The 26,522-nt window shown below is 39.9% G+C and overlaps 1 protein-coding gene across 2 annotated transcripts in view; it reads right to left on the reverse strand.

Moving 5' to 3' along the window:
- The window catches only part of rapgef2b (Rap guanine nucleotide exchange factor 2b), a 119,520-nt gene that overhangs the window by 43,319 nt on the left and 49,679 nt on the right, over positions 1–26,522 (reverse strand). The window contains exons 5-7 of one of the 2 annotated variants that reach the window (XM_059345500.1): positions 19,294–19,369; positions 15,965–16,132; positions 7,892–7,909 (exon numbers count right to left, since the gene is read on the reverse strand). In XM_059345500.1, coding sequence (XP_059201483.1) covers positions 7,892–7,909; positions 15,965–16,132; positions 19,294–19,369 — 262 coding nt within the window. The remainder of the gene's footprint in view (positions 1–7,891; positions 7,910–15,964; positions 16,133–19,293; positions 19,370–26,522) is intronic. The other variant, XM_059345501.1, reaches the window with a different exon arrangement.

Here is a 26,522-nt window from a genome sequence, read left to right on the forward strand (position 1 = left end):
GATGGAGCTGTGAGATAGAGGAGAAAAAGAGGTATTCAAAATAGGCCAACAGCAGCAGAGACTGGCAGCAATGATGTCACTCTGTCACTGTCACTCAGCTGGAATAGCCATGGCAACTGGGTGAGCACGAGCCCCCGCCACCACACACACACACACACACACACACACACACACACCCTCCAGGGCTTTTAGTTGCTGTGGCGACGGAGGCAGCGAGACATGGCGAAATGGAGGAGGGAGGGAGGAAGGGAGGAGAGATGTGTATGTGTGTGTGTGTGTGTGTGTGTGTAAAAAGAGAAGAGACAGTAGAAGTGGTAATAGACTTCCACTTCACCTTCACTCAGCTGTAGTACAATGAGCAGCAGCGTCACCCACAAACTGCATACACATCTCTGCTTTGTAAGAGACAAACAATATAATATATGTATGTGTGTATCGTGTGTGTGTGTGTGTGTGTGTGTGTGTGTGTGCGTGTGCTCAGGTGGCAGGCCACGTCTCCAGAGACTCTGGATATTGGATTCATAGAAGGTCCGTATATATGAAGGTCTCCTGATAGACAGAGATATGAGGACGGCACTTTAAATGACAATAACACGTCACGGAGAACAATGGAGGGGTTTAAAGGCCGAGCAAGACAATAAAGAGCATATCTGCTGCCGTTCATAACCACAACACTAAAAAATCCACTCCACAACCAAGACACAATATTACCAACTACAGCTGTCATCATTTACACTTTGTCAAGAATGTGACAACAAAAATACTTTTTGAGGTGTGACAACAGTTTTTCTGAAATGTTTGAATGCTGTCAATCATTTTTTACTGCCTTGTTCTAATGCTGTTATTTTCTTATCATATTGATGTTTTTAAAAAAAAAGTCAAGTAAATTCCTTCTAATGCTGTGTAACAGTATAACGGTTATCGGACTGAACGAGGTCTGATTCAAAATATTGGAGAGAATTATTATTTTTGCATCATTATTCTCATTTTCATTGAAAAATGTATGAAAATGATCTGTGTTATTTGTTTTGAGAGGATCTATATTTTTTCTCCCAGTCTGTATAACTCCATTTGTAGGTCAGGACATCTCTGCAGCACTATAATACTCAATTCAGATATTGCACTTTATTGCAATTTTAAAAAAATATAAAAATATAAGATCCCAGGTGTTTTTTTTAATACTGTTTAAAAACTAAGAATTAGTTTCAACTCGACATTATTTCCATCCATATACAATAATCATGATGCTGATAATTGCATCTAAATTGTGCAAAAAAATGTTCAAACCAGCAAACATACTCCCACGAATATAAAAACAGTCTCTTTGATTAATGCACATTTGAGAACAACACCAGCTAATCCAATAAAACCAATAAAGCATTTGACACATCCATATTTTTGTTGTATGCAGACCACTGGAGCTTTTTGTTATGCTGTATACAAAAGAGCCCGGCTGCTCTGCCTCAGACAATGCCTAGAAAGCAGCGGACTGCTTGCTGGTTTTGGAGCCGCTCCAGTCAAACTAACGGGGAGCTGAGTGGGAGGAGGTGAGGGGGAGGGAAGCTGGAGACCCGGTATGACATCACCTCTCCTGCCCCGAGCCATGATGTAATGTATCACAACAACAAAAAAAGCTCAGGTGCTTTGCTGCGCAGCCTGGTCATTAACGTCTCCGACAAGTGCCGGGGGGAAGACGACCGGGGCATCATTACATCACCGCAACGACGGGGTCGTGTCTGGGGAATAACAGACCTTCTTGCCCAACCCCCCTCGTTTCAAGCTTTCTAGGAACAAACAAGCCAATTAATCATTTTTTTCTACTGACTAATCACAAGCTAAATGTAAAGGTAGAGAGGCAGGAGAGCATCGATCTTACTGGGCTGTGACAGTGACGTGAAAAATGCCACTTGAGAATAACGTTAATGCACTCATGCTCGATAGCAGTGTGTGCTAAATGCATGAGGTAGGAAGGGGGTGGGTACGTCTCATCTGCCATTTGTAAACAGTCTGTGAACCCGCCGTGGCTTCAACTGTTCAATGCATTTGTAGGGTTGGCCATGTGATGGTGTTTTGCTTGCTGATGCGTAGCATTAGAGCCATAAAAACCTCATTACACTGCTGGATCACACAGTGCAACAACGCATGACACACACACACACACATACACATACACACACACAGGCAAGTGTTTCAAGGGTGATAACAGAAAAACTCATCATTACATGGCAACATCTGCCAACCTCCTTTAACTCCATATTTCAACGCTTTGCGATTTATGTTCAGAAATACAGCATAAGGCTCCGGCTCACATTTCAAACATTTTGTCAATGCACACAACCAGCAAGATGACATTTCTGCATTTTTATACATTAGAATCAGATAAAAAGAGTCCTTCAGCACGGCAAAGAAACAGTCTTTTATCATTCAGTTAACTGCATTCACCGTCAGAGATGCTCCCAAAAAGCAACAAAGAAACGTAAACAAACTAACAAACTTTGTCACATCTAGACCACAAAGCTCAATTCCTCATCCAGTATTTCAGCTCCTCAACTGAAATTCAGTATTTTGAGATGTGAATGTAATGTGCTTCTTATCCAAGCCAGCTCCAGAGCAAGAGACAGGAGGTGGGGGTTAAATGATGCGGTAACAGAACATGCATGCACAGCCTGGAGAAATGCTTCGGATTTCTCTTAAACTAAAACAGTGCACTGTTCAGAGTGGAGTTTCGTGTGAGTGGTTTGAATATTCAAAATATGCTCAAAAAGCACCTTGGTGGTAAGTAAATAAATGTTCTTAAAGCATTATCTAGTATGCAAACTCTGTTGCTCCGTCTTTTACATGTTCTTCTGTCTAGCAGTTCATATTACTGTCTGGATGTGCATGCTTTTGTAAAGTTCTGCATGATTTGCATATTCGCTCACACAAATCACACACAGTTTTGACAGGAGACAAAGCTGTGAAAACAGTGGCTGAGTGTTAAATTTATCTCTGGGTGTGGTGTGGATGATGATGTTTTGTTCATTTTTATACTATTAGATGTTATTTTCTTCTTTTGTGTGTGAATGTGTTTTGTGTGTGTGTGTGTGTGTGTGTGTGTGTGTGTGTGTGTGTGTGTGTGTGCGTGTGTGTGTGTGTGTGTGTGTGCGTGTGTGTGTGTGTGTGTGTGTGTGTGTGTGTGTGTGTTGACAAATCCCATGAAAAGACCCTCCCCAACCATGTGCAAATATATTGCTGAAAGCCTGCAGACTTGTTCTCCCTGAAGATGTAAGTCTTTCAAAATGGGTCGCATTTACACGGGGCATGGTGCTTATTTAAAAGTGCAATCGTTACAGACTATTTTTATCTGCAGATTAATACACATTTGGTGCACTGGTGATTATTCACAACAGCAGGGCGATGTTTGTGAAACATAAACTGCATGAGGCCAAGTTTGTGAAAATAATGAAAACATGTCACTCATTGCAATGGCATTGCCTTGATTCCAAAGAAGTGTAAAATGTAAATAAAAACATAAGCATTAAACACCTTGTGAATGTAGGTTGCAAAGAAGTTGCAAATCTTTGCATTCTGTGTTTAATACATTTTTCTCTTTTGGAATGGGGGCTGTATTTATCTTTAATGTAGTATGAGGGAGGAAAATATAAAGGATAGGATACACAGACAAGATGTGATAGTACGAACAATACATTTTTTGTTTTGGTCTTTTTGGTATTTTTTGAAAATAAGATAAAAGTGTTGTCAGGCTTCTCCTTTAAATCTGCAGTTCAAAGAAGAGGATTTTCTAACTAAGACAACCAGAATATCAAGAGGGAGAAGAGGTGAAAAGGCCAGAAAATAAACAGTACTTTGAATATCTGACAGTCTGTATGAACAACCAGTCAGAATCTGAACTTACAACACTAAATCATATATCATCAGACACCGAAATGTCCTACATCTTACTTGACTTACAATGAGTAAGCGGGTAGTTTTTCAGTAACTTACTTCAGAACACGACTCCTCATAGACACACACTGGCTATTATAGGATCAAACTCAAAATACTCTGATTTATTGATCCGTGTCTATCCTTGCTCAGTGAGTTTGTAAGCCAACAGAAGGCCTCATGTAGAGGAAACGCAGTGCTGCTGACTGCCAGCTCAGTGCATTAATCCTCGAAGACGGTCCCATTACGACGGCTCTAAATAGCATTGTTAGAACGAGAAAGATGATCTAATAAAGAGACTACATTTTCATAGCTGCTACAGCCCAAGGGATTATTTCATTTATCAAGCTGTTGTCACCTGCACGCTGCTCTGAAAATAATTTGGCAGAAACGCAGTCAGCCAGGCACGTTTAAAAGATTACACTTGTAGGTTCACGGGGGCGAAACATCTGTCGTGCCCCTGCACCTGCTACAAGGTGCATAAATCAAAAAAAGAGAATGAGAAGAGACGCTCTTGGAGAATAAGTGGCAAAGTAAGATTGTTGGCAAGTGAGTGAAAAGTTGATCAGTAACTAGAGGTTTCCGGATCAGGTTATAGACTGACTGTGGAAGGTTATGAACTGGAAGTCTGCAGTGATGGTGGCGGCGTGGGCGGAACCAAGTTTCATCACTTCACCTTCATTTTTCTTGCACAATGTTCCCGTTTCTGTTCTTTCCATATCAGAAAGAAACATAGAGAAAGGAACTCTGAGCTAAATGTTAACATCAGCATGCTTCTGCCAGTGACAGTAACAGTATTCTGGTGATTTGCAGGTATAATTATGACCATGTTTTCCACTTTCCACAGTTAAGCATGTTAGCATTCTAACACGTGGTAATAAACACCTCAGAGTGATGGGAATGACCGATAGTAAATAAAATGTTTGGTCCGTAATTAAAAGATGCGCGATCACCAAACTCATTAGGATTCATGTTGAGAGGGGGCACAATTATCTGTTACAAACCACTTGGCAATACATCCAATAGTTGATGAGAAATTTCACTCAAAATCACAAATGTCAACCTCATGGTAGCAACTAGAGGAAAAGTCAGTAGTTCACAAGAGTCAGTAGGTTTCATTGTCTGGGGACCATGAATATCAAAATAAAATTTCACCGCAATCCATCCAACAGTTGACGAGATATTTCAGTCTGGACCAATGAAGTGGATCAAAGAGAGGACCAGCATTCATCCATAAAGCCATGATGTTAGCATGGCTAAAAACAGCTCTGGCTGTTTCTTCTCAAGACACTCCAGGCCTTAACAGGACTAGTTCATGCTCATATTTCTGAAGATAACTGATCAAATGGAAACAATATGGTGTTACTGTATGATTTGCACTGTCACACAGGATGAAATCCATCACACACAAGGCACTTTCCCACAAACGGCATCCTCAATGAACCAAAATCTCCTAGAGTCTCTTCAGTTACCAAGAAATCATGACTCTTCATGGAGAAACTCAATTTTACAGATTAAATCAACTCATCGCTTAGTCAACAAATCCGGTGTCCAAACTATATACTATAGAGCTGGGAGTAAATATCTTGCTGATTGTGTCAGGACTTACAACTCGTGTTATAGTGTTATTTGATAGAAGATGCAAAAATGGATCTCTGTCTCATGTGTGATGTGTTAATTGATATCATCTTTTACACCTCAACAGTTCTTTACATTCGGCAACTTTATGTCAGAGGAAGGAATGGCTACTAGTAACCCAGTGTCACAGACATTTAAATACAAAAATATTATGTGAATGGTTTATAAAAGTCTCTTTTGTTGTTTCAAACTGAACTAAAAACACCAAACCATTATGATCACAGTGATTTTGACTTTCTCAACATTAAGATGCATTCTGGGGACTGTGCACCCAACATGAAGCAACACACTTCTGCAAATGTTATTTTTAGACTCATACATAACACATTTAACCCTTAATTAACCAGACAAGCAGAATGAGAATTGTTATTAGCACCTTGAGTATCTCCTGCAGCAAGCAGCATTGTCGAACACCAGGTCTACATGGAGCAGATCAAACAGTTCTTTTGCGAGAGATTTCGATCACATTCAAGTGACACAAACAACAAAAACAGCATACTTTGTTATCCACGCCATGCCGGCTCATTACCATCGAAATAAATGTCATCTGTCAACCCTTTTGAAAATACTCAACTTTAAAAAAGGTCTTTGAATGTCAAAACTGACATGAAAAGCAAATCAAATGTCAGTAAGCGTGTTCTCTAACAACGGTTGAGAAATGAACCACAGCAGGTTTGTAAATGAGTAGATCCTTTCTGCTCATTTGCACGAGGCACAATTTCAGCTGTGTTATCGAGTATAAACACTCCCAAAAATATCTGTTCTATTTCCGTCAAAGTTGGATATTTGGCTATTAATAACTATAAACAAGATTTAGCTTTTGGTGTCTGTGCTGGAAAAGAGACACTTGGGTGCTCAATTCAAGAAGACAAAGAAAGACAAACTCCTCTTTTTTTGCTGTCTTCACTGATTTAAAAATAACTTAATAGCTATAGAGCAGAAACAATTATTTAAAATTAACCTGCAAGCTTTTTAATTATTAATTACCAGTCACCTTTTACACAAAAATACCAATGATTTACTGTATGCAGCTTCTTATAGCATAGTAAGTTTGTTTTTTTAGACTGTTTGTCAGGCAGATCTGATTGTGAGAACTTGAGTCTTTCTATTTTAAGACATTTGACGGATCAAAAATAATTGGTCAATTAATTACACAGCAATCAAAATAGAAATTATCAATAGCTGCAGCCCTAAAAAGCTCCTCTGAATATTTCTGAACAAACATCCGAAGATGAAGGAATGCAGGAGGCAAGGAAAGCAAGAAAAAGAAAAAGTACAATGAAGCGTTTCTTCCTTTAACGCTGCGGTTCCTACACAATGTCTATTCAAAACTGAGGCTTTTGTATCTGCACAGCTGAAGCAGAGCAGGTTGTCACAAAGGACAGCTCTAAAAATAGGAGCTCGGCTCTTTCTGCGGCCGAGAGTGGCAGGTTTGTTCTCTCTGCTCTCCCATTTCTCAGCAGGTCTGACTGCTCAACACCTTGAGCTCTGATCTTTTCAACCTCTTCTTCGACATCCAGTTCTATTCGGACACAGCAGGATCTGTGAAATACTGAGCTATGATATGATATGATATGATATGTACTATATTCCAGCCTTAATGGAGAATGGTGATGTTTACTTGAAGCACAAATGGTTGATTCATCTTTAAATGCACTGGATGAATGTCTTTCAAAGCCATCATAATCAAACACTTAGCACATTAACAGCACCATCAGTGGATCATATCCACGGTGAGGCGAGACCCAACAGAACCACACCCACACAGCAGGGATAATAATAATCCATAGAGCCGAAAGACAGTCAATACCATTATCAAGCACATCAGCAGAGAAGCACAGTGTTTGAGATGTGCTGCACCTCAATCAGTTAAATTGTTGCCATTATCTCAGTTTACAGGCCCATAAGCTGTACCAGAGTGATGCTTATCATTTCTCTGTCATCACCCGGAGACATGACAGAGTCCATTCTCAACCAAGCATGCTCATTTTTCATCAAAACCAGGATAAAATGCATGGAAGCAGACCATTTTTATCAGGGATAAAAGAATTCAATTTGTGTTGATGTTGTGGTAATACAATTGGAGTGTGGTGCAGGCTTCCTTCTCCATCTTTATCAGCATCCATGCCAGCAAATGGAAGGTATTTATTAAGGGAGTCTACCAGAAGCTACAGATACGACAAATAGGGAGCAGACGCTGATAAAAAAAACAGCATCAGAAACACAAACACAGACAGACACAGAGAAAAGGCAGGAAAAGCAGAATACACACACACACACACTCACATATAGTAAACACAACAAACAACGTTGTTAATAGATACGGTACCTGAGGTTTATTGCATTCCTGGGAGCCAGGTTAAAGGAGAGAGCCATGAAAAGAAGCAGAGGAGATGAAAGTTATCACACATGCCACTTGCCAGTCAAGGATGTGAGAAATAGCAGGTGAAAGCTTCGCCGACATGTTAAAATGCAGCGTTCTGCAGCCAACTGAAAAAAATGTCCATGTTAGAAAGACTGAATGTTACTGTAGCCTAAAAATCTTAAGATTGTTAAAATGTACTTTTTTTCCCCCAGTGTGAGTAAAACTTTAATTACTTTCTTTTGTTTTTTGTTGCTTTCTATAGTGAATTTCTATGTTAAGGCTTACAATTCGACTCCTTTCAAAAAACATTGTGAAACAGGTTTATATGTCCTGACAACAACAATTATATCAACCTATGGGCAAAATCTTTCCCATTGTTATGGGACTTGGTAGATTAATGGATTTTCAAGGTGAGAATGCAACTTTTTCAGTGTTCTTATAGCCAAGGACAGGTAGGGAACACACAGACACACGCATTATTATTCTGGCTTGCACACACACTCTTCCATTCAGCGTGTCTGCAGATTACTGAACAGATCACTTTAACTTCTGGACCTCCTCATTACCACTGCAGGACATTTTCGACCTCTAAACAGACAATAAGACTCCAATTATAAGGTGCTCTGTGTAGTGGTTTTAAAAATCACTTTATCTTCTACAAATTAACTTTGAAACCTCTGGCAAAATTACCTCAAATAAAGGAGACCCTGGTAGAGGACCTGGCAGAATTTCAAACTTCGTCTGTATCTATGTAGAACGAATCACAGAAACTACGCTAGTTGCTTTGGAAGGTTAAACATTCTCATGAAGAAAATATTAATTTAAGCTCAAGAGCAATATTGTTCTCTGTACTTTAGCTTCTTATGCTAATGTTAGCTTCTGAGGCAGAATGAGCTACCTAGATACAAAACATTTTTCAATTAACAGCTTGCATTTTTCAGGAAATGGATGTATTTGAATTCATGCCAACAAAAGCATACAACAAAAGCAACAACAACAAATAACATATTAGTAAGTGATCTTTAGAGTTGGTAGTAGGCAGAATTTGTATAGCTTTCCATAGGCCAGCTTTTTGCCTCTGAAGCATCAATGAACAGTTTAAAGAAAAATGGATACAGCGCTGGAGACAATGGGGTCCATAGAGCAAGCCCAAGAGAGACTTCTACTAGTCAAGCTGATTACCTCCAGTTTAGCACCCTGCTAACTTGAGTGGGAATAAACTTATTTAATTGTATCGCTCTTCTAAACTTTCTAAAACTTACTAGACTGACTGAATCAAATTCTGATAGTGAAATAAGTCATTTTCTGGGGGTCATCTCTTTCCCAATGCAAGTCTCTGGGGAAAAGTATTTTTGAGCCCCATGCTTTCATGTGATGGACCTGGAACTGTAATTCCCCTATATGGCCACTATGTCAAATTCACTTCAAACCCCATGCTCTTCCTGGGGGCTTGCTTTAAAGTTTGTATGCTAAACTAAGCTAACCGTCTAGCCTCATATTAAACAGACAGAGTAGAGGTAGGTATAAATGAAGGGAACACAATCTGCCTATAGCACCTTTAAAGCTTACGATTTAACATGTTTCTGTTAAGACACAGCAGGTGTAAAGTTAATGTGAAGGGAAGATGGGCTTTAAAGCCAACACACAAAGTACAATGATATTGATGTCTCAGAGTAGGCACCAAATATATGATATTTTGGAGCTCTAAAACATAAATACTTCTCAGAGAAACTGTCGAGTAACTCATCCTTATCTGAAATACCTCTTCCATATATGTCTTAAAGCAATTAAAAAGTAGTCAGAAGATGAGTGAACAATGTCAAGGACACTCCAACAGAGAGCACGGCTGCTGATGGACACATTGGCTGTTGCAGGGATTAAACCTGTGACCTTCTGATTACAGGGCGGCCCTGCTAACCACCAGGCCGCCCGGGTGGAGGAAAAGAGTAAAAGGAGTATTGATTGTCTGCCTCCTGCTGCTTGTATAATTATAGAACAGCTGTTTGGAGCCTTGGATGCCCTACTGGCCACTGAGTTCGCCCAGTGGAGAAATATTACTCATCTGCTCAGAGAGTTTGGGGCATTAGGGGCTAAAGAGGAGTTTAAAAAGAGAGCAGGGGAGAGGAGAAAGTGAGGACAAAGGGTAAAAGAGGTATAGGAAATTATTATAATTTGTCATAGATAAAATCAGGACTGTAGCGTCCGGTAAACATGAGGCCCTGATGGCTGCAACATCAACCTTTCATTTCAGGCTGAGTGACAGCACAAAGACATTAAGTGAGTGGCTTAGTGAGAGAGGTTGGCAGGTTGACGGCACAAATGGCTGTTGATATTAGAGGAAGAGATAGTGTGTTTGAGATAAAGTGCAAAATGGAGAGCAACTGACAAATGGAGATTATAAGCCTTTGCGAGGGAGAATGTAGAAAGATCAAGTGTGACTGTGTACGACAGACAGAGAGAAGAGAGAGGGAGAGTGATGCTAGAAATAACTGGTGTCCATTCTGAACAAGGCACCCAAGTGTTAACCCACTGCTCTGAGTGAACAGGAGACATGTGTTGAATTACAAACACTGTCCTCTTTCACTGCTCGGATTTATCCATCACACATCTATGGAAAAAGAAATGCATTTTTATAGATCTGTCTTAATCCTTTTAAATTCCTAGATTTTTGCTTCTAATGGTGGCAAACTGCAAATCTAAAACTGACAGCTGTGTTTCGCTTTCAGGCATTTTAAATGAAAGCATCAGGTACATCCCTCAAGTGTGATGTAATATTTTCCATAACAAGATAAGAAGAAGAGGACTAGGAGAAGGTAGCTATGGTGATAAAGCTGGACTCTTACATCATACCTTACATCAAAAGCTTTTAATGTTTAGTGGTGGGTGTGGTCTTCAACTCGATAATAAATCTCACCATGCAGCACATTAGAAGTGAAGCCAAAATTGTCAGCTTTTACCTTTAAATTATTGCAAAGGTCAGTCTTTTTCTTTTTTTGGAGGAAGTAGAGACACTAAACCGTGCTCAAAGACAAGAAGTCAGCAATACTTCACTGCATGAGTATCTGGGCCACAAAAAAAGACAGAAACTTGGATAAAAATTCTGAAGAAGCTGACATTGCCCAACCAACATTGAAATGACAGTGATTCACATGTGCATATTGGTGGCTTTTTTTGCAGCAAAAACAAACAAGTCAATCATGGTCTTGTAGGCGGGATAAAGAATGGGAACACCATCTTCCTGTGCCAGAGATAGAAAAATGACCAAAAATCACACCAACTATGGATAAAATTAACACTGATATAAATTTTTTAAGTCAATTTACAGAGATGCTACATGCACATATTTCTTGGGACTAGCTGCTGCTCTGTCACCAATAGGTTATGTCAAAGGTCAGTCAGTATTGATTAAACAATCAGGAGCAAATAGTGGCTAACAGGAACACAAAGTCAAACTGAATTAGGGCTGAAATGCATTAGATTTTCACAACACAATTAACACAGTCAAAATAGTTCAGAATAACGGTATTATCGCCATATCTACAAAACAAAAATGCTATCCCTCAAATTCATCCATCATCTGCATTTTGTCTCTTATTTTGGCAAATGAATGCCAAAAAACTAAATACAAAGCAGACAATATAGAAAGAAACAGAAACTATCTAAGAGACACTGTACTGTTTCCACAATATTATCATATGACAACATTATATCAATTTTTCATTTTTTATATATCATGATCATCAATGATAACAGCAAATTATAACACCCCTATAATCAATATTTATTATAATATGATGAGTAAAAAATAAATGGCAGTTCATTGTTAGGATTCTTAATTTCAGACAGATTTCATAAATTCTGATGACTTGCTTTTATCATCTCAAAGACCACAAAAATGCTTAAGTTAAGGCATTTTGAGGCTCTTCTAACTCTGAAGTCAGCATGACAAGAGACCTGAGGGTACACAAGACTATTGGCAGAACAGATTAAGACGAAAAAACACACGTTATTGGTCTCTCATGTTGGCCAAGTCGTTATTTTGATCAATAATGAAACACACATTGTTGAATTTTATGTAAAGATCAAGAGCGATGGACTGACCGATTGTAAAGTTAACCAGCGAATGGAAGAGTATACGTTTCTAACAAATATTTTTCCATGCCAATTCTCTCTCTAGTTATCCTAAATATAAAACAGATCCAAATGAAGCCATTAATTTGCATTAATATTGTACTTAAGGCCAGATTCTGCATTTACACGTTCAAAAAATAACTTGCATTCCGTTTGAACCCTGAGAACCAAATAATCCTCCCCTCATATAGATAATAGTGAGTAGGGGCCGGGGGGAGCTCTATGTGTGTGTGTGTGTGTGTGTGTGTGTGTGTCAGCACTCCCAGTGGGAGCTCCACTACTGGGTTACAATTACATTTATATTTTAGGCATTAAGCTGGCACTCTCCAGAGAAACGTACAATGACTGAGCATGTTCAGTGTGTTGAGCTGTTCACAGACACTCTGCCCACAGCAGGGATCGAACCTGTGACCTTCGTGTTACAGAACAATCTCTCACTTGCAATGAAGGCCACTCAAAGCACAAGCTATTTCAGGATTTAATGCAACACTGAGGATGGCAGCTGGCATTGAAATGCCACATCTCATTGTGCTTTGCTAAAAGCTTTCACACTTAACAATAACATTAATAAAATGTAATAAGCTACTCTTCAAACAGCTAACCAACGTAACAGTTAATGTCTTATCTTCAAAAGAAGCATTGCTTAAGTGGTGAAAAGTAATGTATGAAAAAGTAGTGTAAGTATAATTGTGAGGTACTTTTTACAGCTATACAGCCAACAGTGCAGTCAAAATTACCTCTAATTGCTACAAGATAAAAATGCTATTTACATATAAATGCATCAGTAATAAAAAAAGATCAAATATTAAAATATTTCATTATATAACTCCAACAGGGACAAGTATTATGAGTACTTTTACTTTGGACACATTTATATGCAGAAAATTCTGTCTTTTAACTCATGTAGAAGTTTAAGTATTACAATTGGAGTATTTTTTTCGGTATTTCAAGGTATTTTTTAGATAACATAAGTAAAGATCTTCTTCTACCACTTTTTGTTTTCTTACTAGGAAAGTTATCATGCTCTGCCAGCATTTCCTGTATGTAACATGAATTCACATTATATGCAATCTTTGACGTTCTGCTTCAATAAAACAATTAATCAATCAACATAACTTAAATTGTTGATATAATCAATTAACAATTTGAGCCACATATCAAGCAAACATGCCAAACAATCACTAGTTCCAGCTCTTCAAATGTGAGGATGTTTACAGTTTTAGAGAATTGTACAGTGATTATCTTTGAGTTTTGGATTAAAAAAAGATTTGAGACATCAACTTCGGCTCTGCAAAGTTGTGTTGAGCCTTTTTTACTATCTTTAGTCATTTCATTTAATTTAAAAAAAAATCAAAAAAGAGCATCAACAACAGTAATCAACAATGAAAATAACAATTTCAGGCCTAAATAAAACAAACTTGTCTACAGTATTTCTCACATTTGCAGAGCTTTGAAACCTACAGATCAATGGCTCTGTGATGTTTTCATACCTCGTCTCACATTTGCCTTCATAGGAGTGACTAAGCTGAATAACAACCTTGCCTGCCGGAGAGATTTCCTTTTCTTCAATCCCAAGTTTCTCCTCGGTGCATTTCTCACCTCCTTAAATACGCCTCGGGGTAGGAGGGAGGAAAATCTGAGCGGTGCCTGGCATTCTAAATGCTGGAGATTAGCTTGCTATGTCAGCTTAGCATCCGCCCAGATTCAGCTTCTCTGTCGCTCTGCTCCCCTCCACCCCTCTGTCAGCAGCAGCAGCAGCAGCAGCAGCAGCGGCGGAGGCAGCGTGCTGCACTCTTGTTAAGTTAGCTCCCTTCCCTACTGTACTTCTAAGTGCACTCGAGCAGAGCCCATTTGGGACGGCTGGTTGCCATGGCACCCGCTCCATCCTTCCCACAGGAACGGTACTAGAGCGAGGAGAGTGTGCGACGGGAGATGTCGGGCCATGCGAAAGTTCAGTGCAGTCTTTTGAAACAAAAACACAGCGAGTCTAAATTTAGGAAACAGGGTGGGGCTGGAGCCAGGCAGGAGGAAGATGACGTTTGCCGCATTTTCCCTTTTAAAGCGCGATTGTTTCACTGTGTTCCAAGAAGAACAGGGTACACTGACAGAACCCCCGCGGGAACGTCAGGAATGAAGGGAATGCAGTGAAATTGCGCAGAACAGGAAACACTGTGTGTAACAACTGCATGCTGAGTATTTGCATCATTAGTGTGAAAGTGCTTTGCTTCCTATTCCCAGGGAAAGAAAGCACAGAGGGGAGAAGGCCTGGTGCAACGGGCAAGTAACTCCTCCTCTGCTGGAGGCGAATCCCTTCACATGGTTAAAGTCAATACAAAAATGGCACCACTGTGGATGAGGCTTTGCACTATGGGAGCAGCAAACCGCATGTCTGTTGTCAGTTTTCATCAAAACTCTCCAACAAAATACAACGTTTTCTGATTTTTCCAGCCTGTGACATTCTGATTTGATTAGGAAAATGACTATCTAAGAGCTGTATAAAGAACAAACAAAGAATTTAGCAAGTTGCTGATGTATGCTTTAAGAAAAACAAAAATATTTTTTATACCAGCCCTACTTTTGACAACATTAATGAGCATTTATAAGAATAGAATACCCTTAAGACTATGCACCATCTGACCCCCTTTTCCCAAACTATATTTTACCTCCTCCATTTCCTCTCTATACATGGTTCTTATGGGGGAAAAAAGATCAAATCACAACATGCTCTATTCTCATCATTAAGTGCTGGGTATTTTTCATCTTATACACAGCAAACAATGTCTGCAAGGCTGACCTTTGATCACTGCAAGTCAATTTGTTTCACAGATGGATTTTCCTTCATGTAAATGACATCTTAATAGAACTGGAACTTCTAAGCAATGTCACTTTTCAGAGTTAATGTCTGAAGCAAGGCTAGAAATAAATGCTGTGCAGGTCTTATTTTCCAATCTTTTTTTGCTTGTGTCTCCACCATATGAAACTAAATGCTAGACTTGTGAGCTGTACAATTAGAGTGATTGTCCTTTCCCAAGCTGTTTAATTTGAAAACTTTAAGGGACCAGAGGTTGTAAAGCTGTGCACCACTTCACAAGACAAGGGGGAAAATACTAATGAAAATTTTCAAAACTGACAACAATGTTGTCAAACATGTATTTGAGAAAAAGTTTCGTTCTCCAGGACACATTTTACTTGTAAATATAAGGAACTATATAACAATGTGCATCTTGAAATTTCTTTGGAATACAACACTTTAATCATCCTCATACCTGCAGAGACGAGTGCTAAAGCAATGACTTTGTGAGGAGTGTGTTATGGTGCAAATGACAGATATCACAACGCTAAAAAAACAAAACAAAAAACCTCACAGAGGCTTTGCTGACAACTATAAGAAGCACAGACAAACAAGCAGATTTTCATGGAAGCACGTATAGCACAGAAGAACTACAGCAAGGACGCTCAACGATCTACAACACATTTCTTACACAGAGGGAAGATCAACACATTAAAGCCAGCAGAAACTATAGACATTACACACAAGTGTTGCAACTTAGACCTAGCAAGGATGGGTAAAATAACAATTCAACACTACAGGGAGGGTAGCTCAGTGCAAAGATCAGGAAAACAGGTTCGAAAGTGCACCCTAAGGGGACAAGGTTGCCCTTCCCCAGGACACAAGACATCAAAACACCACAACCTACAACCGAGGGTCAGCTGAGGCCAGCAGACAGGGAGACAACACAAAGTTGGTGTAACAGGGAACACACATGTTCAGCTAGGATCTGGAGCAAGGCTGCACAACAGGTTTCTAAAGACGGAGCAAGACACACAAACAAGAGCAACACGGATCGCACAGCGATGCACCGCAGCGAGGGTAAACACAAAACCGTAGCGCAGGGTGCAACTCACCGTGTGGTATCCCCGGGCTATGGGCGGCTTTCCGGTGGGGTACGGATCCACGGTGTCGATGATTGTCTGCCTCTCCCCTTTCTGGTTGATCTTCCGAAAGCGCCGACGGGACTGTCTGTGCGAGGCTTGCCGCTGAAAGTACTCTTCATTTTCATCCATATAGTCCACCTGGAGATGATAGTGAGGGAGGGAGACAGAATGAGAGGGGAGTGACTGGCTTCATCTTCATTCACACCCTTCTTTACTACCCCACCAAAACACATACGCTCAGAGACCCAAAAACCCCACCCTCCTGTACTCCATCTCCGATTCCTCCCACCTCCTCCTCTTCCTCCCTGCCTCCCGCCCCTCTTATTGCGTAAAAATAGAAGTGTGTGTGGGCTGCACGATGCACACCTACGTCAAAGGGTGCTCACAACACGAAAAGAGAGACAGAGGGAGAACGAGAGAGCGAGGTGGTGAGGGAGAAGATGATTGACAGGCAGTGATAAACAGAGAGAGTGATGGAGTAAAAGACAAGCAGAAGAAATAAACGCACTCTCTCCGTCGCTGTTAAACAGATTAACCACAATGAAATGACATGATAAACTAGATAAAAATCCATGTTTCCATTTTTAATGAACTGGAAGGAGGGGTGAAAAAGAACATTTTCCAAGTGGAAACTGGCACAGGATGCCGCTATAACATAGCAGGCAGTGAAGTCATATTCTGCAGCTTTCTGAAGTATTTTTGGTCAAATGGGACCACTCTGCTGCCTGGCGGCTTTGGGTCATGCTGGAATGACATATTTAAGTTTCTTTTTTCTTCTTGGACCCATTCCTTCTCTCACTCTCACTCGCTACTTTCACTGCGGCTTCACATTTCACAACGCTCAGCCTTTCGGATTACACCACTAAAATCTATCTCTCTGCCGTACCAACTGCTGCCATGACAACGGCGCGGTAGCTGTGTGTGAGTGAGAGCATAAGTGTGATTGTGTGTCTAATTGCAAATCTCAGAGCAAATGTGTGCATGCATGTGTATGTGTGTGTGTGTGTGTACAGTACGGACACGTGAGCAGCTTATTTTTCCTTTTGATGCGTCAGTCTCTTTGCTTGTAGCTGCATGTTTGCATCTTTCTGTGTGTAACTCAAACTTGTAGCAGGGGGGCTTTACCCATATGCATCTATATTTCAGCAGCACAAACCCTCCTCAATAATTACAGGGCAGACTGGCACCTATTATAGCAAAAGGGGTACGGCCAGAAAGTGTCTGCAGCGAGCAGAGCAGAGGGTGTTATTATTGAGGGGTTTGCTAGTAGCTGATGCAGGCTCAGTTAACACAAGCCCCCCATCTACAAGACACAGCAATTACAGCATGTGATGTGCTGTGGCTGCAGCAGAGCCCACCAGTCATTATTATATGCTGTCAAGATGTGGGTTATGTTTCACGTCTTACTTTAAAAAAAAAAAAAAAAAAAAGGCAAAGCAGCAGATTTGTACGTGCTAGAAATGGTGGAGAGAGAGTGCGTAGGTGCATGCATGTGTGTGATTTTAAGGTGGCATTATAATATGCTAGAACCCAAATCACTATTAATATCTTAGCTGTGGACAAACAGTCAGTCAGCAGTCATGCACTGGCTTCAGTGTACGCAGTTTTGCTGGCTGAAGTCATGAAAACATTTGCACAGCTTTGTTCACTGCCCCTCAGCACTCTGTTGCCTGCAACTGGTCAACAAATTATTCATTATGTTAATTATGTTTTTCCTCTCTGTTCCTCATTCAAGATGAATATGAGGATGGATTTGTGGAAGTTATGATGAAAGGAAATATACACTTACAACCATGAAAACATATTATAAAACACCACGTTTCTGTCATACTGTATCTATGAAAGTAGGACTGAGCGTCTTTCAGTGGAATCCCATCATGATGAAATCATATATCAAGATTTTCTGATATACTATATATATGTGATATATTAAATTGATAATCCCAAGGACACTGATTACTTTTTTATTTGTGTGCATGCATAGTTGAATGGAAAGCTGGAAATATTTATTTTTTCTCTTATTTCACTTGAGACTATTTTGCTTATTATGCAATAATGAACATAATAGAAAATACTTTTCTCATTTGTCAAGCATTTAATTCACACAAGTATACAAAAAAAGGCATTACCGTGCGTTTCTTATAGACTATTTTCTGATTTATATGCTATATAGTGATGTGATTATTGACATATGAATCCTAAAAAAAAGCATAATTCCAATGGTCTTAAGGCTCAATAAGACAAGTATTTATCCCCAGAACTATAACAATTAAGTGATAAATCGATTAAAAAAACGCAAAAATATTTTAGGTTCCAGCTGTGTAAAGATTTGTTTCTTTTATCTATAGGTAAGGTACTGTTGGACTGTTGGTCAAACAAACCAGGAATTTTTATGGACATTTACACTATTTTCTGCCATTTGATCGAAAAACTAGAGTTTAGACTCAACTCTCCTGACCTATCCTGTCATATTTTGGCTTGCAATTTTCAGGGCTCCCTAATCTGGTGTAGTTTGTAATTAAACGAACTGACTCGAAGAAGCAGCGAGTGTAGTGGAGATACACTTTCTCGCAGCGTAATAAACAACAGCTGTTTGTCAATTTGCGGAACGATGATTTGTTTCTAATATACTGTCGTCCTTTACTGCAGACTCATCAGCAAAACTGCATCTGTTCTGATCTGCAGGCCTCAGAGGGCTTCTGGTCAACAGATGATTGAGACGAGAATGATTTGTTCTCGACAACTTCTCTCTGAGCCAACATTTGATTTGCCATAAAACTGGGTCAGACTTCTACCAGTCATGGACTCAAGCAACCCCACACATGCTGGACTTTATTAAAGACAGTTAAACACAGCTGTGCTTTAAGGCTGTGGTGACATGTCAGTGAAAAGATTTGTACAAAACATCACAGGGACGTTATTCCCAGAATTAAAGCTTCTGCTGTAGGTAATGTATTCTTGGTGATCCATGTGGGAACTGCTCACTCTTAACACATGAAGGAATTTCAAAATCAATAACTATCCAGTATGCTTACATCAAAGACAACTGAAACTAAACTTCAGTCTTTTGGATCAAAGCACTGCTGGTTTACATTGACACCAGATCAGGAATAATAAGGACAGAAAATAACCAAATTTTGACAACATACATAGGAACTGAAAGGCACTCTGGTTAACAGAAGTTATGAGCAGTGGAAAATTATTATATGGGTGGGAAAAGCTTTGCCAAAAATAAAAATGGACATTCTCTCTGGTGTGTTTGACAGTTGTATGTTAAAAGTCTGAAAAATGGCACTCACCACAATCATCTCTGATGGTTCCAGGACGATGCACTCACATCCACGTCGCAGGCTTCCTGCTGATCGCTTCCCGAAACTGGACAGAAAAAAAGAAAAGAATAAAATGATGAGAAAAATAAGATTTCAGAAGTCAATCTATACCTAATAAAAGGGGATTTACAACCTGTAAAATATATATATCTTTAGAGTTTTGACCCTGACAGCCAAGAGGCACAGACAGATCACTTAAAAGGTCCATAGGTAAGTCTCTGGCCATCATTTTAAATATGCAGTATGGAATTTCTGTATAAAATGTTGGAAACAGAGCAGCATTGAATGGACAGTTCCTCCTTTCAGCTGAGACCCCTCCCACCTTGAGGGAAACACCCGCCTCTGGAAAAGTCCACTTTCACAACGTCACAGTTTGTACAGTATGCCTCGCTGCTAACGAGGGGAGGACCGGCGAGTATTAAAAGCAGCCGAGACCAAAACGTCTCAGAGAAAGGCAGCAGCCATGGAAATTCTGAGCATGAGGAGATCCAACTTGTGGGTTTGGTGAAGAATGCAGCCTTTGTCCAGCACCCGACCTCAATGCAGAGACACAAGGACTTCCTTGTTTATTATTTTTAACATCTTTCAGCTCAGAATGTGACCCAAATCTCGTCAGTTTCCTGATTGTTTTGCAAGATAAACTCGAATGGCTCCAGAAGAGCAGATTCTTGGCGAGTTTGTGTGCCTGTCTCGTGTTGTGCAGCATTGTTTTGCATTACTTAGATTCACTCTCACTGAGACATTTATCTTTAAATTGACATTGAGTCAAGGTAGCCTGGAAGCTGAAAAACATGTATATATTCATAATGTTTTCGAGTTGAAAGGATTACAATGCAAATAACATAGAACAAACAACTATAAAAGTGGAAACAATTAGAATCAGTTGATTGAAAGTTGGTGGTAAGAAAATTAATCTGCAGCAATCAATTGCTTGACTAATTTTTGAAGGAAAAACGGAAACCATTTATTGCAACCTCCAAAAAGTGAATTTTTATGGGTTTCTATGACAGTGAACTGAATGCCTTTAAATTTGGACGGTTAATACCAGTGTATCATTGGACTCTGGGAACTTGCATTGGGACATTTTATGGATCGGACAGTTGTTCAAGTAATGAAGAAAATAATCTGCAGATTGAATTGAGTATTTGCAGCCCGAATAATTGTATTTATCTATTTCTGTGTATTATATTTGATTAGATCATGTGCATCATTATGCATGTATTTCATTCATTTATTTTCCTTTATCGATTTATTTTCAATGTTTAATTTAATTTCATACATTTTATTTATATTCTATTCAGTCAAAAGAAAACAAATCTAACTATTTTGATTATCGAATAATTGTTTCAGGTGATTTATCTTAGTCATATATGACAGTAAATTAAATATATCTGGGATCCTTTGGGGCTTTGGGAAGTTGAGATGGACGTTTATGACATTTCAAAGACTAAACAATGAATCCAGATAATAAGCAGAGCAATATTTGCTAATCGAAAGAATCTACAAGTGAAACTAATGGTTTTATCCTCCTTTCTTGCATTAACTTGCCGTCCTTTCTCAATTCATAAACTGGTCCAGTCGAGGCATTTCTTTTCTTGAGTAACTGCAGATGTAGAAAGTTCTCAGTGCTAACAGTGAAGTGAGCAGTGAGTACTGGTGTGTGGCTACCTGCTTCGAGGCTGTGGAAGTGGCAGCTTTCATCAATCACACAGACAGGTGCAGACCTCAGGCACAGCATGGTCTAAATGCTTTAGCGCCCCGGGCTTGTGTCTACATGTTGTGGACAGCGTGGTCAGGCTGAAAAATAAATAGCAGCCAAGTGCAAAGAGCTGGTGATACTCTACCTGGCACTTTGGCAAAGAGCAAATAATGATCTTTGTGGTGCCTTTTATTTTTTGTAAAACTCGATTTTGCTTGCTTCGCTTTTCTCTTTCGGCCTCCTTTCACAGACAAGCCTTTGTTGGGTTTTGTGTTTTTTCCTCTTTTGTCAGCCGTTCTGTTGTTTCTCTGCCAGGATTGCAATTTTACTTGACTGATTTGTCCACTTTCTGATGCCTCTTGAACAACAGTTTGCCAAATAAAAGTCCATGTATTTACAGTTAACTTGTGCTGACAAGCAGAAATCAAAGACAACATGAGTGACTGGACCGGACCCCAGCGAGCTCAGTGCATAAAGGCAGTGAAGGGGTAAATGCTGATGGTTGCTGTTTGCTTTGCCTGAGCTTCAGTTTAATGCGTTTCAACTCGGCTTGTATCCCTGACATACAAGAGCCTGGATTCCACCACAGGGCCCAACAGAGCTATAGTATGGAGAGCTTACTCGGTATTTTCTCTAACAAGAAGACAAACGTTGTAATTCTTTTGCAACTTACTTCCAGCAAAGATGATTTGTCAGCTGGGCAGCAGCTTCAGAGAAATGAGCGAGTGCTTTTGATCTGGTTTTACAGACATTTGGAGTTGGTACCAGCTCTGATCCTGTTGAGTCTCTGTTGGCTGGCTCTTCTGTGGAAAAGCGAGTAGCGATTCCACCCATAACGCATCACAAAACACGTTAGGCCACCAAAAGTAAACACCAAAGTGACATGTTCAATCATGTTCCTCCATTACATTCCTGACATTAGTAATCCAATCCTCCATTTTGCAGGAGGCAAATGCCACTGGCAACGTGAGATATTAAAGAAGGGATTATGGAAGTGGAGAGTGAGGGGGTGGGAGGGTTTTTCTAACACAAACGTGTCTTGTTTAGAGATTAAAGCCTCCACTGCTCTATGACTAGTCCTGAGCAAACATGAAGTATGAGATCTGCTGTGTGGGTGAACGTATATTAGACAATAAATGTAATATTTGTAAAACAAACATTTGATTCTCCCAGTGGATGTTTGGTTGGATTGGGGTGCAGACATCACTGCAGCAATCACCACGCTGCAAAGATTGACCCATGCAAATATTTGATTTTTATTAGAGCTACTAATGATTCTGAAGTGTGTGCACAATCTCCCTGCTTTTAATAATTCAGCACAGAGGAATTCAGGTCTGCAAGTTGATGTTAGCTTTGTGCTTTCTTCCCTGAGAACTGCAGTGTGTGTTGACTGGCATATTCACAAAACCAGATAAGAAAAAGATAAGAAATGTGCCAGATGGTTGAACAGGTATGTAACTCATTTATAGTATAGTGCAATACAGCAGTGAGCAAAGATTATCAGAGTCATGCTCCAAAAACTGAAATGCTGCTGTATGTGCTGCATTCAACTGCACAATCTTATATATCAATGTTGAAATATCATTATCTTCACTCCACTTCACTTTATTGTCCCTTCAAGGGGAATTTCACCCAGCAGAAACCATTAAAAATACAACAGACAACATGCGGTACATAAATACATAAAGACACAGCATATATCAACAGAAAACTCCCCAAAACCATTCATCAAAAGAGAAAGAAGCCAGAAATTAATTTACAAAGTGACAAAAAATAATGTTTTGTGCAGCAGCTCAACACCACATTCATGTCATATTGGAGTTTCCTGAAATACCAGTTTATGACTTGCATGTTGCAAATAATACTGGGAAACTAACTAATTCAATTAACACTTCATATATATCAAAGTTCCTGAAATCCAAACAAATACTGGTTGTTCAAGGAAATAAAAATCCACAATTAATGAATAATAGTGCTACACTGTCAGTTGATTGTATTTTGTAACCCTCACAAGGCTATAATCATACAACCATCCAGAATTATTCAAAGTCAACACACACGCAAAACATGTTTAAACCTCCATCTCAAAGGCAAAAACTAAAACTCTTTACAGGGTGTTTTGACCATAATGCACCTGGCTCCGTGCTAGCATCTGTTGCTTAAAGATGACATGCAGATGACATAGTTGGGCCATGAATGTACTTGCCGGTTTCATAATGTTTTACCACATGTGCCTGAAATACTTTTTCTGTCTGCATTACAAAACATTTAATTTTGAAACAAACAACAACAACTGATCCATAAAAGGACCATGTTGCTGCAATATTTGTTCCAACCAAGCAAGAGCACACCTGATACAACAAATCAACTGAGTGAAGACAGTTCAGGTGATTAAATGAGTTGAGTCAGATGCGCTCCTGCTTGGTTGGAACAAAAAACCTGCAGCCACACCAGCTTTTTCATGGATCGGTTTGACACGCCTGGTATAGAGCCTTTCAGAAGGGTTATTGTAATTCAAGAGCAACTGCAAGTGCTTGACAGGCAACTGACAAAAAACAAAACAACTGGAGATTCTTCTAGATCCTCTACTACTAGCTTTTCTGGACGTTCCCTCGTATGCTGCGATCAGACACTTGTTTCAGACAGGCGGCCAGTGTCTCATTTTCAAATTAAACCCTGAAGCTCTCTCTCAGTTGACTGACTGACATCTCCCCTGCCTCAGTGGCCTCGCATTCCCCTCCCGTTATACAACAAGCCTGGGCGTCTGGAATGTCATTCCACATGCATCACCAGCCTTTCACTCTGCGAGCCCGGCAGCCCACCGCCAAAGCCTCAGATCCATTCTGCCGTCTGACTGAACCAGTGCAATCCCTAATCTGCACCCCTGGTCTGAGCTGGAGGAGGAGGAGGGTGCTGGTGGTGTTGGTGGTGGTGTGGGGGGTCCTCGCTCTGTTAATCCGTTTAACTGAGTAAGTGGTGAGAGGGCACACCGGCTTTTTTAACCCACCAGACCCTTAAGAAGGACAAAGATTAAACTCCCTGTTATGCAAGACTTTAGACCCAGCTCAGAGAAGGAGGGAAGGAGAGGTCAGAGGAGGGAGAGGACTCCTCATGAGTGTCTGGCAATGAAAACAGCATCCAGGCTGAAGTGGTTTGCCAACATCCCCTCTGAGCAGCAGTGGACCATCCAACCACCTCTCACCTTGCAAACATAAACAGAATTCCTTGGAGTAGCGGCGTGGTCGCACCACACACGTATCCTGAACCTTTGCCCCGCCACTTCTGAAATAGAAGCTGAAACTGATGCCAAGAATGTGCGAATGACTCGTGACTTTAGCTTCCCAAAATACAACTTCACTGACATCGTGGTGGCAAAGAGAAAAGGACACTGAAGTCGAGTTTTAAAGAGAGTGAGAGAGAGAGCGACTAGGCTAGCCAGTTAAAAACTTTTTTCCAACACGTATCAATCAATCATCGCTGCATCTATAAACACATTCTCCCCGCAGCAGGAGCTCCATCTTTGTTTTGGTTTCAAAGTTGCCAAAAGTCTTGTGTAACCCCCCCAAACATGAAGAACACACACCCCTTTTGCTGGCAGCGCGCACTGCACACTGACAGATCCAAAATAACATCAAAGTCGTGTTTCACATTCCAGACTTGAAGGGATTTACTGCAACCAGCTCCCGGCTCGGAGACGAGTCAGATTTTTAAATTAAACCAAAAACACAGGAGTTTCTCAGCAGAGCTTTAGTGAGGCGTACACAGGAGTTAAGTGCTGCTGTAGCCACTGGACACTCACCCCCGACTCTCCAAACTGCTCCCGGAGTGACACCACCACCTGATAAGATAAGAGGTTCCCTCCTTCTAAAATATCCCCCCGTCGTTAGTCCACGGTCAGTCTGACAAGCATGCTCCAAGTCCCGAGACTTTGGTGTGACTGCGGCATATCGTCCTGCGCATACCCGAGTGTTGCTGTCTGAGAATGGGAGTGTGTGGCTCTGAAAGTGTGTGTGGATAAGCCTCTGCCCAATGGCTCTGCCCCCTTTCTCTCTCCCTCTCTCTCTGTCTGTGTAATGTGCTGGTTGACTACAGCCAGCATTCCAGCGTACGACTCACTTCCTGCTACAGAGACACGAGTGAGTGAGAGGGTGGGGTGTGTGTTCTTGTCTGTGTCTACGTGTATTATGGAGGGGGGGTAGGTGTGGACAGTGTCTGTCCTCCCCTTTCGGTAGAAGTTACTCATGAACATTAAGCATCATGAATTAGTTAAGTTTGTCAGGTTTGAGTCAAGTGAGATCTCTTTATAAAAGTGAACAAAAGTCCGGCTGATTGTTCACTTAACTCAAAAAATTAAGGTTCTGGGGAGAATTTCTTGCCTATTTACATACTTCCAATCATACACTGCATTTGTTGAAATTTTTTTTTTTTCTCCCTTCTTTGATGAAAGTTACAAATAGAATATGGGTTTCTTTACACATGCAATCACACATTGAGGTTAAAAAAGCATGTGCCACAGCTCTCTTAACACACTGAGTTGTTTGAGGGTTGTATTATATTTTATATATTATTTATTTATATATATATATATATGTATATATATATATATATATATATATATATATATATATATATTTCTTGTACAAATGTACAATGTAATATAAAGTAAAAGTAGCCACTTCCCCTTATTTTTCAACTTCAGCCATGCTTACAGATCAGCATTGATCCGAGTTTGAATGTGGTAGCTAACAACACAGCTCAATATGTAATGAGTAGGCAGCATGGTGGATGAAGGATTAGACTTTAAACTGCTTTACTGGTGGAAAAAAACCACCAATATAATTGGCAACTAAAAACTCTATTCAACAGCAAACCCTGATTGAAGATTTGTTGACTTGATTTATTGTTTTAAAGTTATTTTCCCCAGACTTCTAGAAGGTTGAAGGACTTGCAAGAGACAAGAAAGGTACAGCAGAGACTAGACTTTTAATGCTTATTATATATTATTAATATATTCTTTTATATTATATATTAAAATATTTAACTGAATTTTTGTCAACCGAGCTCGACTGTCCATTGTTTTTGTTTTTGTTTTGTGGTTTTATTTTATGTTGTTTTTTTTTTTTTTTTTTGATTCCAGTGTCTGAATATTCTTAAGAATTGAAAGTTCATTGCTCTATGAAATGGTGTGCATTCATTATTATATGATACTATTATATCCTTATTATATGAGTTGCGTACTATGGTCTTCAAATGAAAAAAGTTTGGTCAAGCTCCAAGCTTTCAAGCTGGATCCTACAATTCCCATAATGCAACTGCATAGTTTCTCTTTATTAAACCTTCCTGCCAGGAACTGCCAGCTACTTATGTTTTTCAAATTCCACAGCAACAGCTGACATCGCAAGCTTTTTATTAAAAAATATCCAAACCAAAGCAAAGGTACCTCAGACAAAACAGCTTAAGAGACGCAGAAGACATTATACAACTGTTTACACAGGCTTTG

Source organism: Centropristis striata, chromosome 12 (genome assembly GCF_030273125.1).
Source record: "Centropristis striata isolate RG_2023a ecotype Rhode Island chromosome 12, C.striata_1.0, whole genome shotgun sequence".
Classification (NCBI taxonomy): Eukaryota; Metazoa; Chordata; class Actinopteri; order Perciformes; family Serranidae; genus Centropristis; species Centropristis striata.